This window comes from Cebus imitator, unplaced genomic scaffold (genome assembly GCF_001604975.1).
Source record: "Cebus imitator isolate Cc_AM_T3 unplaced genomic scaffold, Cebus_imitator-1.0 Scaffold621, whole genome shotgun sequence".
In the NCBI taxonomy this organism is placed as follows: domain Eukaryota; kingdom Metazoa; phylum Chordata; class Mammalia; order Primates; family Cebidae; genus Cebus; species Cebus imitator.
The window spans coordinates 200259-215724 of NW_016107936.1; the positions used below are offsets into that span (position 1 = coordinate 200259).

The 15466-nt window shown below is 43.3% G+C and overlaps 1 protein-coding gene across 2 annotated transcripts in view; it reads right to left on the reverse strand.

Annotated features, from left to right (window-relative positions):
- TIAM1 (TIAM Rac1 associated GEF 1) overlaps positions 1–15466 on the reverse strand; it is a 240106-nt gene that overhangs the window by 9640 nt on the left and 215000 nt on the right. For both annotated transcript variants that reach the window (XM_037734462.1, XM_037734461.1), the window contains 5 exons: positions 14241–14420; positions 14035–14153; positions 8614–8722; positions 2993–3051; positions 2268–2370 (listed from right to left, as the gene is read on the reverse strand). In XM_037734462.1, the coding sequence (XP_037590390.1) occupies positions 2268–2370; positions 2993–3051; positions 8614–8722; positions 14035–14153; positions 14241–14420 (570 nt within the window). The remainder of the gene's footprint in view (positions 1–2267; positions 2371–2992; positions 3052–8613; positions 8723–14034; positions 14154–14240; positions 14421–15466) is intronic.

Consider the following 15466-nt stretch of genomic DNA (forward strand, 5'->3'; position numbering starts at 1 on the left):
AGACTGAGATGAAGATGCAGAAATTCCATATTCTGATTCTCCAATCCAATAAAGTAGATTTCATAATGAAAGACATCTTGACTAGTCTTTGCAACTCAACTAAAATAAGCTTTTATCTTGATGATTTTAAACTTGACTAGAATGAATAGAGGGCGAGAATGGAATGTCATGTCACAAAGATGGCTTTGTTTTCAAAATTTAAAGTCTTTTTGTGTTTACTCGACGCAGGCAAAATTCCTGGCTTAGAAGCTGTCAGTCTGCTATAGAAATGAACTTTCCCATTTATAAACCTGGCAGAAAGAAACAAAGCAACCAGATAATTCATAATCTACGATTCTAAAGTAAGACATTAGTATTTATGTGCTCAAACCTCAAAATGCTACTTGTAGCTATCCTAGACTCAACTTACAGGTGCCTGCAAATTCACATGGAAATCAATTTTGCAAATCACATCATAAGTAAAAGGGCGTCCGGCAAATCACTGCTGGAAGCTTAGTGAGAAACCTTCTAAGACAAATAATCATTCCAAATATATTTGCCCTACATGGTTTTTGCATTTAAGTTTTCCTACTATAAGGCAAAAAAAAAAAAAACTGTGAAGGAAGAGACACCTTGTTTAATTTGAAAAAATAATTCAAAGTGTGCAAAATATTGCAAGAGGGTTCTCCCCATGATGTTGGACTAGGCTGTGATGGTTTTCTGAGGATCAGATCCAGTTTTACTGCTTATGACAAGAAGAAACAAAGAGAGGCTACACAACAGAAATCAGACAGTAAGAACTTAACATTCATGTTAGGTATCAAAAGCATAAAATAGAAATTCACATTGACAGCCAGGTGAAGTGGCTCACACCTGTAATCCCAGCACTTTGGGAGGCCAAGGCAGGTGGATCATGAAACCAGGAGTTTGAGACCAGCCTGAACAACATGGTGAAACCCTGTCTTTACTAAAAAAAAAAAAAAAAATAGCTGGGTTTGGTGGCATGCACCTGTAATCCCAGCTACTCAGGAGGCTGATGAAGGAGAATTGCTTGAACCCTGGAGGCAGAGGCTGCAGTGAGCTGAGATCGCACCATTGCACTCCAGCCTGGGCGACCATGTAAAACTCTGTAAAAAAAAAAAAAAAAAAGACGACAAAAGAAATTCACATTGATCATCCACCTGCAGGTCCCCACTGCCAGAGCTTTTCCTTACCAAAGCTACACCTGCTGAGCAAGTGGGACAGGCAACAGGTGTGGCTAAAGAGTTTCCACCTGACTCCCCGGAAATGCTCTTTCCAGGGTGCACCTGGGAGAGCCTGTACACAGCCCATTCCTCCTCTGGAGAACTTGGTCTCAAATTAGGCCCAGGAGGGGGGGCTTCTGAGTCACAGAAATACCACTTTTCTTAGTCAGTACCCTGCTACTCATGTGTTTAAAGCATTGTCTAATTATATTATTAAGTATACTCATAGCTACCCAACAATTCACTTCACTACTAGGTGGATTTTAGAAAAAGAATCAACATTTCCACATCTGTAATCCCAGCACTTTGGGAGGCTGAGGCGGGAAGCTCACTTGAGCCCAGGAGTTCAAGACTAGACCCCGTTTCTACAAAATATTTAAAAAAACAGCTGGGTGTGGTGGCACACGCCTGCAGCCCCAGGTACTCGGAAAGGATAGCTTGAGCCTAGAAGTTTGAGGCTACAGGGGGCTAATCACACCACTGCTCTCCAGCCTGGGCAACAGAATGAGACCCCGTCTCTAAAAAAATTAACATAAGTTTTAAAAAGAATCAACATTGTAAAAGTCTTCACATTAATACCAAAGACAAACATTTGTAATACTTTAGGGAAAAAATGTTTAGTCGATGCTTTTTAGTTCTTTTGGTGGTATTTTCGGATCTCTCAGTTAAAAAGCAAGTGAGTAGTTTACATGGGCTTTGTCTGCTCACAGTCTCAAGGATTCTTTCAAGAAGCACAGGCTCATGGCTACTCAAGACGGTAGTCACTGTACTATTAATATATAGAACAGAATAACTAGAATCTCTTCCAGGAATTTTGAAGACATTACACATCCATTCACTCAGTTCATTCATTCACTTGGTTCATTCATTCAATATTTAATCAATGGCTGAGTAAGTAAGAGGCAATAAAGAGACTGAGAGACAAGAGAGTTAAGCATGGGGAAAAAAAGGTGCTAGGGTGGTTAGACCAAGAGTGTGAATTCAAATAATTCCTACACAAACCAGAAATATGTGTGTGAAAAACCAGCACAGGTCAGAGTTTACCTGCACTCGCCAAAGCTCGAACCTGCAGTGCCTCCGTGGGGATCATGTGTCGAAATCGGAAAGGGTCCCAGTCCTCATAAATGGAAAGCCTGTGCGATCCTACCTGCAGAGGAGAAGGAACCAGCTGCATAAGAAGAATCTAACCTGCCCTGGACCAGTTCCCTACGTTTTCTAAACTGGCAACAGACTCTCACGCAGTAACTCCAGACGTGCCCTGAGGATCTTCCCCCATGAGCTCCTGTTCATCCAGCAGGAAGTGAGGCTGCATGATAAATATATTGAGGGGAGGGTGTGCAAATACATTTGCTAAGCAAATGCAGTGAAGAAAGACACACAGGAAGAGGAGAAAAGGGATCCAAAACAAGAACAGGGCAACAGAGAAAGGGAAGAGCAGTGTTGGAAAGGTTCTGGGCCATGGTAGACCCAATCACCAATGGCGTCCAGTGGATTTTAACCCACAAAAATGAGACCAAGTCGCCAATTGATTCCAATTCACCAATTGGTTCCAATTCACAAAAATGAGACCAATTCATTTTTTTGCTCTAAATATGAGCTTGCCTGAAAGAAGGCAGGATGGCTGATCTCAAGCATCCTTAGCAACACTTAAGAAATGAAAAAAGATTGTAAAAAGGCTCATACTGACAAAATGGTAGAATTATGCAGACACAACTGATAAGCAGATAGAGAAATACTTTCAAACCATGGGGCAACATAAGAAGTCTTACAAGTTTCTTCTTCTGTTTGGAACCATCTTTATACACAAGGACCACAGCAGTTTTGAAGACTGGAAAAAATAAAATAAAGAGTATTATGGCATGTCACGTATAGGGTTTTCCCCTTGACATCACTAACTTGTGGTAATAAACACTACAGTTATGAAGAGGATGTGGAGATCCCGGTTAACTGACTCCCACCTACCTTCCATTCATTCATCACATCTGCGAAAATCAAAAGCCGATTGAGACACAATTTTCCGGGTTCAAAATAAACATAAAAAGCCTACATAAATGGAAATCACCTATGCCCCAAAAAAACTTTTGGGTAAAATATGTTAAGTATGATACCATTTCAAAGTTAAAACTTCAACTGATACATATTCAACAAAAATGTACTAATTCAATAGATGGAGGAATAAATGTCTTTCATAGTAACAATGCAATTCTGAAGATGATTTACATTTATGCAAATTAAGGTAATAGCGCACACAGACACACAGTGATAAGTTAGGAAATATAACTCATCTTTTGACCTAAAGAAACAAAAATGAGTTTATGAAATTAGAATTCGACTGTACTTCTTCCCAAAAGAGTGAATCAGGGTAAGCTCTCTAGGAGTGGTAAATACATAGTTTCATTCTTATATTCTCTCAGGGGGTGAGCAGATACAACGGAGTTATGCATAATCTTCCAGAGAATTTGTTAAGCAATGCCAAGCACGTTTAACATACAGTGATTCTGATTCTTCCAAGAGAGGGAAGTAGAGTTGGCACTCAGAATGGAAGGGGAACTGAGCCCTGCCCCTCCTGTGTTCTCTGTGTCAGGGTCTCTGCTATGGTCCAAATGTTTGTGTTCCCCCAAAATTCATACCTTGAAACTAATCACCATTGTGATGGTTTCAGAAGGTGGGCCTTTGAGAAGTGGGGTCTCTGTCCTCATGAATGGAATTAGTGTCCAATAAAAGAGACTTGAGAGAGCTGCCTTGACCCTTTTGCCATCATGAAGCCACAGCTAGGAAGTATGAGAAAGCAGGATCTTGGACTTCCAGCCTCCACAACTGTGAGAAATAAATCTCTGTTGTTTGGAAGCTGGCCAGTTTATGACATTTTGTTACAGCGGCCGAACGGACTAGGATAGTTTCCATTATCCCTTCCTACTCTGGCTCCAAGGAATAGCCCAGTCACACAGAAGCTGAAGGAGGCACCGCCTTGTATACCAGACATGGAATTACAAAAGGAACGAACTTCCAGAGAATTCTCAGGGATGGGCCCACCAGGCTCAAACGCCCTTTGGAGACGAACCCCAAGTATCTGGTTTAATTTCTATTCTAGGTAGGGCAGGTCGGTCTTGTCTTCTCTTTGTGTAAGATCATGCTAACCTCCACTGCAGGGAAATAAGCCTTGAGATGCAACGAAACTGACTCCAGTCCCTGGGTCTAAACTGCCCACAGCTCTTCACACCTCACAGCATCTGACCGCAAAAGGTCCTCAGAGCACAGACTGGCAGGTTCCCTCCAAAGGTTCACACTGACCAGAGGAGGCACACCAGCTCTGCAGAGCAGCTGAGCACAAGCAATCTGAGGATGCCCTTCATTCCCACCATGAAGCCCTCAGAAACCACAGAGGCTGGGACAGCCAGATCCTCTTAGAAGTGAAAGAGCTCAGCCAGGTGAGGTGGCACATGTCTGTAATTCCAGCACTCTGGGAGGCTGAGGCGGGGGGATCAGGAGGTCAAGAGATCAAGACCATCCTGGCCAACATGGTGAAACCCCATCTCTACTAAAAATACAAAAATTAGCTGGGTGTGGTGGTGTGCGCCTGTAGTCCCAGCCACTGGGGAGATTGAGGCAGGATAATTATTTGAACCTGGGAGGCAGAGGCTGTAGTGAGCCAAGATCACACCACCGAACTCCAGCCTGGGTGACAGAGCGAGACTTCATTTCAAAAACAAAAACAAAAAGAAGTGAAAGAGCTCTACCCCAACGACTCTAATCTCAGAAAAGCCACCATGCCACTGAGACCACAGCTCAGTGGTGTAACTGCCTCCATTTCCCTCAATCTTCATCATCGTGGATCACAGCAGGAGGGCCAGAGAGTGAGCTTTGGCCTGGCACCCAGACCTCAGCCTCCCCCTTCAACTTTCCCTAAGCCTTGGAGCTACTGCTTCTCAAGTGACTCCACCGCATTGCCCAATCCCTTTAGACAAGGCCTTGATCTCCAAAACTCATGCTACTTCGCCAGCGTAAAGCAACCTCTCTTTGCCCCAAAAGGTGAACGTCAAATACTGTTCAAGGCAGAAGCCTATTTCTATTTTTGTTTTTGTTTAAGGCAACGATCACCAACATTTGGTCCACATGAGCCATCCTGTAAGGGAAACATCAAGGTGCCTTGTTGGCAGCAAGTCAACTTCAGTTTTATAAGAAAACTGCACTACTTCCTTAGTTAGAGGTTAGAGGTTTAAACCAAAACAAGACGACAACCACATTTTAACCCCAAATCTGCCTGACTCAGGGTAACCACGATCCTTCCTTCACAGTAACTCTTCCTTATTTCAACTCCTTGCTCAGGCCTTCCATTAGTTCTGCCTTGCTACTTGAAAACACACCCAAACCATCAAACTTGTCTCTTTAAAGACTGGGAATCCACAGCTCACCCACATCCACATCATGACTATAGCCTTTGTTCATAATCCCAATCTGAATCCTTCCCCTTCTCTTTCCTATCACTCTGGAGAGGATTCTGAATGATGATAAATCAGTCTTGGTTCTCAGAGCCTTCCGTTTTTCTCTTGTGAACTACGGCCGCTTCTGAGTTTGCTGACAGTGTGATGCCCTGATGCTGATGCTGGAGTCTGCAGACTCCATTTATACCTAAGACAGGTGTTGCAGGCCCACCTTCCTGGAGGCAGCTCCCACACCGACCTCTCATCAACAGCCCAGAAGGCAGGGAACAGAGTCATGAATGCAGAGTCCACTACCTGAGCCCATGCAGCAAGTGGCACCTAAATCCCCAATCCCAAAACCAGCATTTTCCTGCATCACTTACACCATGGTTTGGCAAACAAGGGCTCTCAGGCCAGACCCAGGCCTGCTGCCACTGGTGTGGTGCAGCTGCTGATCCGGTCATCTCATTCATTTACATGTGGCTGCTTTTGGCTCCAGTGGCAAAGCACGTGGCCTATTGGCCCAAAGCCTAAAACGTACTATATATAGGCTGGGCATGGTGGCTCATGCCTGTAATCCTAGCACTTTGGGAGGCGGAGGCAGGTGGATCACAAAGTCAGGAGTTCACCACCAGCCTGGCCAACATGGTGAAACCCCATCTCTACTAAACATACAAAAATTTGCCAGGCATGGTGGTGAGCACCTGTAATCCCAGCTATTCAGGAGGTTGAAGCAGAGAACTGCTTGAACCCAGGAGGCGGAGGCTGCAGTGAGCCAAGATTGCACCACTGGACTCCAGCCTGGGCAACAGAATGAGACTCTGAAAAAAAAAAAAAAAAAAAAAGTACCATATGTAACCTGTAACAGAAAAGAGTTTGCCAACCCATTTCCTCCTACTTAAATCATTTTCTCATTCTAAATCTGTTGCTTTCTAACTAGAGTGAATCTATAATATTGAGGGCAAAGTCATGAAAACTCTAAGTGTTGACTTTGGAATTGCCAGTCTGTAGGCCCACATCGTGGTGTGGGTCATTTACATCAATATCTTGCACCCCATGAATGACCCACTAAGCAGCATCAGGGAGATCCCAGGCTCCTCCAAGAAGAAATCACAGCAGAAGAAACACAAGTGGTGATGTTGAGAAGAAAGCAAACACTACTGCCCTCACCAAACCCCTACCCCATCAAAACCTAACAACTTGTTAAAATCTCAATACTCCTTTCTATGGCCTTTTTAGTCACGTGCTATCTCTGCACTTACGTGTTCCTTTTTTTTGAGGCAGAGTCTTGCTCTGTCACCCAGGCTGCAGTGCAGTGGTGCAATCTCAGCTCACTACAAACTCTGCCTCCCGGGTTCAAGTGATTCTCCTGCTTTAGCCTCCCCAGTAGCTGGGATTACAGGCACTGGCCACCACATCCAGCTATTTTTTGTATGTTTAGTAAGGATGGCATTTCACCATATTAGCCAGGGTAGTCTTGAACTCCTGACCTCAAGTGATCTGTCCATCTTGGCCTCCCAAAGTGCTGGGATTACATCACACCTGGCCTCCTTTGTTATTTTTAATGAAATGGCATCAACAGCTACAGGAACTCTGGAAATTTTAGGAATATCAGTCAGTAAATTTTTAATGAAGGCTAAGTGATCTAAATAGAAAGTTCAATGAATCTTTGCATTAAATACTCTGATTTTAAAATCACTAGGATATTCCACTTGGGAATATTCTGTTCCTATCATGGAGGGAAAATAAAGTTTAAAGAAGGAGTAAGCAAGCTCCACTCCCCACAAGCCCACAAAAATAATGTAAGGCAAGAGAATGATAAGCCAGATTTCCATTATATTATGTTCCTACCCATGAGTCTTTTAGCAAAAGGCTAGGACAAACCGCAACATAAAACAAAAGCATGGAGTGTTGATGGTTTTATATTCATGAACACAGCAATATGCCAATGAGCATTTACACTGCAACAACAAGCCATGTTTCCTTCATTATGCATAATTCCCAGTATGCTCACCCATGGTTTTTCTCTCTCTCAAAAAGCATATTACAATACAATCACATGAGATCTCTAATTGCAGCAACTGCATCCATCTAAACTGGTTTATTAAAAAATAAATCATTCACAAACATCTCTAATTTCACTAGTATTGAGCAGCAATGTGATTGAGATGCACCTCACAGCTGATCCAGGCATTCCAGAGTTGCCACAACAGTTCAGTTGAGAACCAGCATCCTATATCCTAGTCTTTTTGTTTGTTTTTGAGACGGAGTTTAACTCTTGTTGCCCAGGCTGGAGTGCAATGGCGTGATCTTCACTCACTGCAACCTCCACCTCCTGAGTTAAAGCAATTCTCCTGCCTCAGCCTCCCGAGTAGCCAGGACTACAGGCGTGCGCCACCACACCTAGTTAATTTTTGTATTTTTAGTAGAGATGGGGTTTCACCACGTTGACTGGGATGGTCTCGATCTCTTGACCTCGTGATCTGCCCACCTCAGCCTCCCAGAGTGCTGGGATTACAGACGTGAGCCACCACGCCTGGCCACATCCTGGTCTTAAGACCAAACAGCAACAGAGTCAGGAAGAAAATAAAAGATCTAGGATTTGGGGTCTCAGAAACAGAGGCCATTTTGTCTTGATTTTTTACTTTATTTTTCCTTGGTTTATAATTAACCCATTATTTTGAAAAGATACTCAGAGCAACCGCCAAAGAGGGAAGTGTTTATGTCTGGAGGGACTTGGGCACTGCCATTTCCGCCCACCCACGTGGCTGAGTGACCACAGAGTGCAATTTAACTCGAAGGTTTCATTTAGTGTTTGTGACATGTTGGTGGCTACAGCAGGAAGACCAATTCAAGTAACTGCAATTAACTTTATTTTTAATAAGTTGGGTCTTGAAAAAGAAATGTTCTTGTTTTGAAAAATAAGCTAGACGTTTCCCCCTTCCATAAAACCCTTTTCTGATACACACCAAAGGCTGCCAATTCTGGTTCCTTTTTCCACTTCCCCAGCGAGGCCGGCGGGTTCAGCCAGATCACGGTGGTGTGCAAAAGCAGGTCTCCCATGCTCAGATCGGCAACCTGAAAGCCAGAGATGTGACCAAGTTTACTGGTTGGTGTTATCAATACTCAGATTTTCATGACGTGTGAAAATTCAGCATGTAGATATTAATTTTACTTCAAGAGAATACTCCTAAAAACATTTGCTTTAGTATGTGACATAATGCATCAATTATGCTTGATTTAGCCATTCTGCAATGTAACATATCAAAACTTCATGTTGTACACCATAAATATATAAAAATTTGTCAATTTCTTTCTTTCTTTCTTTTTTGTTTGAGAAAATGGCACCACTTCCCATTGAAACAGGCTGAAGATAGAATATCCAAGTCAACTTTTCTAATGGGAAATAAAGTATCATTATGTTCTAGCCAAGTTTGAGCAAGGAAAAAAACATTGAAATTTTAACAACAAAAAATCCTTTAGTTCATATGAAATCTCCTAATTGAAAAATAAATCCTCTCTATTCCCAAAGAAACACACAGAATACAGGGGAGAGAAAACATTCATCTTTTTTTCCCCACTTTATTCCATGTTTGTCCACTAGAATTTCAGAACAAGATGGCAAATAGTTACAAAATGGGGCTCTGAAATTCACATGCAGTTAGTCTGTCAAAACTGATCTACAAAACTAGAGATGTTTTGTGTTCAAATAGAGACAGTTTCCCAAGGAGATGCTAATTGCTGTTAATGGCAAAGACCCACCCCCAGATAACTGCAGACATTTCTGCCAGTGAGTATCCTCTTTTGGGAAGTGTAAGCAAATTATTTCATTTTCTAATCCATTTCAAAGAAGATTTTATTTCACTTTAGATGAGGGAGAGAGAAGCCAAATAAAGAGTCTGAAGATTCCTCTATTGGCACATGCAGCGTGAGTGCCGGAATCCCAAGAGACCATGAGGTTTAGTCACTCGCCCCCATCAGTCACATGCTAAAAATTGTCAAGTGCTGGTTGTAGAGCCATCTAGACACAATGATCCAAGGAGTCTGATGCAAGTTCAATGTCTATGCCTCATAACAGTCTTGTCTGCTCTTCTCACGGGAATCACTCACCCCTTCCAAACCTAGCTGGGTTTCTTATACAGCAGCAACCTGGCAACCCTCCACTGATCACAGTGCTGTTGGGACTGCCCTTCTCCAGCCACCAAAACAGGCTACTGTGTGGAGATGTGGCTCCATCAGTACAGGATACAGAAGTAGTACTGCCTCCCTTGATTGGGATTATTAGAATCATCACTGTCATTATTTCTGAGCTATAATATCCTAGTACAACCAAGGGTTAAAATAGTTTTCAAGCAGCCGTATTATTTTGTCTATAGATATTAAGTAACTCATCCACCAAACCCCCAGGATATTATCAGACAAGGTAATGACACAGTCTCCACTACCCATCCCCCAAGACCCACAAGGAAGAGGAAGAATTACATACATAAGGCAAATTCCCAGGGGCCACAGCCTTATGGAGTATGCCCTTAAAAGTGATTAAAGGCCAACATGGTAGACTGTACAAACTCTATTTCCTCCAACAGAATTACATTATCTGCACCTGCTGCTATGTGATTTTCCAGCACCTCTCACTAGATAGGCAGGGTACATACATCGCTGCCCAGATGACTTTGGGTATAGCCAAGTGACTTAGGCAGTGGACATGCCATAACAAGCCCCTCTTGGGCACCCACCTTCCAGCCAGGGGAAGGATTTGCCCAAAACAGCTACTGCTGCTTTAGCCTGAATGCTGGAAGAAGAGACAAGGAGCACACCAGAACCCTCAAACTGGAGCTAACCAAGAGAAACCAAACTTTGGTTGACCTACAAAGCCACATATGAGATAAATGTTTGGTGTAGACAACCACTGATATTTTAAGTTATTTGTTACACAACTTAAAACAGGCTGATGCTGTGCCTCTGCATAAGGCCTCTCTCTGGACAAGATTCCCATGCCAAATGGAATAGGAAGTCAGGGTGCTCCCTTTGGTCCCAGTTTCTCACTGGGGCTTCCACTGGTTCCCTTCTGAATCTTCCTCCCAAATCCCAAGAGAGGGTTCTACTGGGAGGCCTTTACCTTACTAAGGACTGGGATGCCCTACTGACCCAGGGCTTTTAAGGACTTCTTTTACGGGGAAACACCCTCTGGGATTCTTCTTTCTACTCATTAAGCAAAAGAGATTCCTTAGCCCAACAACCCAAAGTTTAACATAGGGGTAGGAGGTTGAAGGCCCAGTTTTCATCAAAAGCTGTTTCTTTGCCAGCGTTGTTCTCTGTGAACAAATCTGCCTTCAGAGATGTCGTAAGGCAAGTTGGCTGAAAATGGGATTCAGGTACCTTGTGTTCCTAGAATGTTACCATTTCACTATAAACCTGCTGTTACCAGCAAATACTGATAGATGTTCCTATTCCTGTTTAGAAAACTTCATAAATCCATTCTAGGCTGTTACTTCCTACTGCCACTAAGAGGTAACCACAAAGATCAGGAATTCAGGAATTACCTTTGTGAAAATCTGAATATAATTTGGGTACCTCCACAATCACCTGCCTGAGTCTCCATAATGCTTCCAATATGCTGCTGAGAGCAGTGGAACAGAATTGTCATTGATCTTGGCACAGACCATCCTATTTCCCAGGACTCATTTTCCCTAGGGTTTTGTTCTTACGGCATTGAGGCTACTGTATCCTTTCCAGTTTAAAGGCCATTCTCCTCAATGGAAGGAAAAGAGATGAAATGGGGCTTGAGAGGTTCTCCTTGAGAAATCAACTGCCTTTGAGTAACTGATTCCCGCTGGGGGTCTGTTTCCTGCTTATTTGTCTTGTCCTGCCAAAACACTCTCTTCTCTTGCTCTCTTTGGCCTCTTTTCCAAGCTAGAAATTTTCTGGGCTTTGCACCTCCTGGTAAAAGTAGGATTTTCCTCCTCTTCAGTCCTGGGACTCAGCCAGTGTCCCTCTTTCCATCTTTTGCACATTTCTTTTTACAATCTTAGCCCACGAAAAAGACTTTGTATAGCACTATATCACTTTGTTCCTCACTGGAAAGATGTCTTACATGTCAGAATCTCATTTTAAAGGACTTCCAGTTTCACTGAAGCCATGTTCCTGTCTACAGTCTCTGACTTTTGATCAAATTTGGCATATAAAGAAAATAAAAGAGAATGTAATGAAAATGTTCACTTCCATGGGCCAGTAAAATGCTCTTCTGTCAGAATGAAATAAACCAAAGGAGGAGAGGCTGTCTTATAATTTTAAAAATGTTTATAGTATTATTCATATTAGTCAATTAAAAAACAGCATTAAAATTCTGTGATCGACACAAAATCAAATAAAATTACCTCCAAGATACAACTATTTAAACATATACATAGATATTAATTTTTAAAAAATCAAAATCAACACCAAAATATGGTAAGTTGTACGTCTTGAAACCACAGAAGAGCTTTTTTCTTGCCTTTTTCTATATTTTGCCCTCTGCTTTAATAAGCATAATTTTTTTCTTCTTATATATATATATATATATATTTTTTTTTTTTTTGAAATGGAGTCTTGCTCTGTCACCAGGCTGGAGTGCAGTGGTGCAATCTCGGCTTACTGCAACCTCCGCCTCCTGGGTTCAAGCGATTCTTCGGCCTTAGCCTCCCGAGTAGCTGGGACTACAGGCGTGTGCCACCACACCCAGCTAATTTTTGTATTTTTAGTAGAGACGGGGTTTCATCATGGAGAGGATGGTCTCGATCTCTTGACCTCATGATCCACCCGCCTCGGCCTCCCAAAGTGCTGGGATTACAGGCGTGAGCCACCACGCCCAGCCCTCTTATAATGTTTTATAAGAAAGTGAGAACCAAGTCCAGGGTGCCAACCTTCATTTTTTCCTACACTCTGATAGATTAAATTACCTGCCAAGCAGTCTCGAAACATTCTCATGCTCTGTTTCTCATGTTATATGTTTAAAAAAAAAAATGTGTTTCAGTTGAAAACTACATATCCTCTACAGCAGACCTTCCTGGGCTATCAGGTTCTGACTGTACAGTATCTCTGAGAGCCTCCGCAACACTTTGTAAGGTGTAGGTAACAGAGACGAGTGTAAATTCTACCCAGTCTGATACTGGCCTGGTTGATTTCCTCCAGCTGTGGAAAAGCCAGTTTGTCTCATTTACAATTCATCTAGTCACTTCTTCACTCCATATATAATTCTGTGTGATTGTGACTTTTCCGGTGAACCCTTAAAATGCCTGCCTGGGTCCCCCACATCTCATGAGTAAAATAAATGATAAGATGTCATAATTCTACCTGTTTCTGAAAATTATCCATTAACAGCAGGAAAACTTGTTTCGTTTCACTCAGGACACAAACATGAACCTGGATAATGGCCTTTAATATCTCCGGAGATAAGGTGCTTTCTCTAGTCTACACTAAACAACCAAACTTTGTCCTACCTACTTTTTTAACCCTGCTGCTAGTCACAGCAAGAGTGTTTTTCTTCTAAGTTCCTTCCCACATTTTCTCTTTTTTAAGGTGGAAAGAAAAACTGACTCTAATATTCTAGTTGAATCTGAGTGTACAGGGGCATTGATGAATGTTACCATATATCATTTGACTATGATTCCTCTAAGTATTACTGGGATTTTTAAATTGAAAATTAATAATTGTATGTATTCAGGGGTACATATGATGCTTTGATACAAGTACTGTATTAACCATCAGATCAGAGCAATTAACTTATCCATGATTTCAAATGTCTACCACTTCTCTGTGTTGGCAACATACTTTCATTCAGGTGAGTGCTTCTTAATGACTCAGGCACACCTTTTAGCTTTGCCTTAAGTCTTTCTCAGGTCTATCTGCTCCTGCCACTGCTCTTCCAAGTAGGTTTTTGGGTAGATTTAAATGATTCAGAGTCATCTGAAATTTTCATTCATTTGACAAGCTATTTATTATATACCTGTATTAAATACCAACTATATGCCCACTATGTGCCTGATGTCTTTCTATCTCTGGAGGTAGAGCCCTGGCCTGTTAATAATGCTTCTAGAAACAGCCAGATTGTGGTAATGGAAGTTCACTTTCACACTTAACACAGCATAAAGCCAGAGATCCCCAGGGTGAGGAACTGAGAATCAGGAAAACATTTCCTACAGGAAAATAGCCCAGCGGAGGAAGAAAAGTCACATTGCAGCCTTGGACAAAGCACAGATGTGCCCCTAAGAAAAACAATTGCATCCTATTTCACTTACAAATAACACCTTTAAAAAAAAAAAAAAAAAAAAAAAAAAAAAAAAAAAAAAAAAAAAGAGCAAATGCAAACTCGGCTTTCCTGACAGGTGTCCTGAGAAGATGGGGACTCTCACCTCTTTTTTCTCACCAGTCTGTTCAGCGATCAGCTGGTCAAACACAGCCCCAAACTCTTCGTGGATTTTCTGCATCTCATTGATGTGACTGGCCACCTTGTTCATGGTCTTGATGGCCACTGGAAGAAAACAGGTGGTGAAATGAGAGGCTACTTAGAGACCCTTGTGGACGCAGGCCTGTGGGGAGGTCCTGGGCCGAGGCCTACCGTCCAGGTGGTAGTGCTCCTCGCTCTCGGCGTCGGTCAGGGCGAACAGCTCCTTGAGCAGAAGTGGGTACTTGAGGATCCTCTGGATGGGCTTGATGAGGTACGACTCGAGCGTGGACGAGTGCTGCTGCTTTGGGTTCTGGGCATCCAAGAATGCCTTGAAAGCTGTGTCTGTCTTGGCTGGTAGGGTTTAAATACAGGTCATCAGGGTGGAACGTCCACGTGACTCCCTTCCCACAATTTCCCTCCCTTCCTCACTGAGGCTCCAAGGTGCCTTTTTGCAGCACTGAGCAGAGAGTGGGTGGCAGGAAGAGGGAAAGGTAGGGAAGGGGGCGGTCAGGGAGACCACGGAAGGGCCTGTCCATCGGATCTACGTATTTGTGTGTCATGGGGGTGGGGAGAAGCCTGATGAGTTACAGCATGACGGAGTGTAGACACCCGGATTTCAGACACCCGGATTTCAGACACCCGGATTTCCAGGGGCTGCTGTTGATCCTCCTCCATTAAGCATGTTTTTATCCTGATGTTTTAACACCTGAGGTCTTAGTGTCCCTGGGGAGACTGCCCCGCCCACACTGGCCAGTTCCTGGAGGTAGTCAAAGATTTGCCAGGAAATGTGCCTTTTATAGAGTCCCCACACACTGCCACCTCCTCTCTGAGGCTCTTACGCCCTAGGCCACCATTCCCCTGCCCTGGTCACCTCAGGGTGGGGAGCAGACATCTCGGTTTTGAGCACACCCCAGAGCCCGGCCTCCCCAGTTCCTTCCCTCAGAAATCCCAAGAGAGGCTCTTGGCCATGTTTTCTCCTTACTCCCTCTGCCTCCTGACCGAACCTGCATGTCCTCATCTGGCCCGCATGGCAGGGAGTGCCTGTGCCTCTTGGGAACTGTGAGTGACAAACTGTGGAATCTTCCATCCCCTGAGCTGTTGGTCTTGTCATTCCAAAATAATGATACACCTACATTCTGAACACTCCTTACCCTGGTTTTCCAAGCATTTCACTGCTGGAAAAACCTCTTTTGAAAAAGGCAAGCAGGCCGGGTGCAGTGGCTCACGCCTGTCATCCCAGCACTTTGGGAGGCTGAGGCGGGTGGATCACCTGAGGTCAGGAGTTCGAAACCAGCCTGGCCAACATGGTGAGACCCCCATCTCTACTAAAAATACAAAAAAAATTAGCCGGGCGTGGTGGGAGGTGCCTGTAATCCCATCTCAGGAGGCTGAGGCAG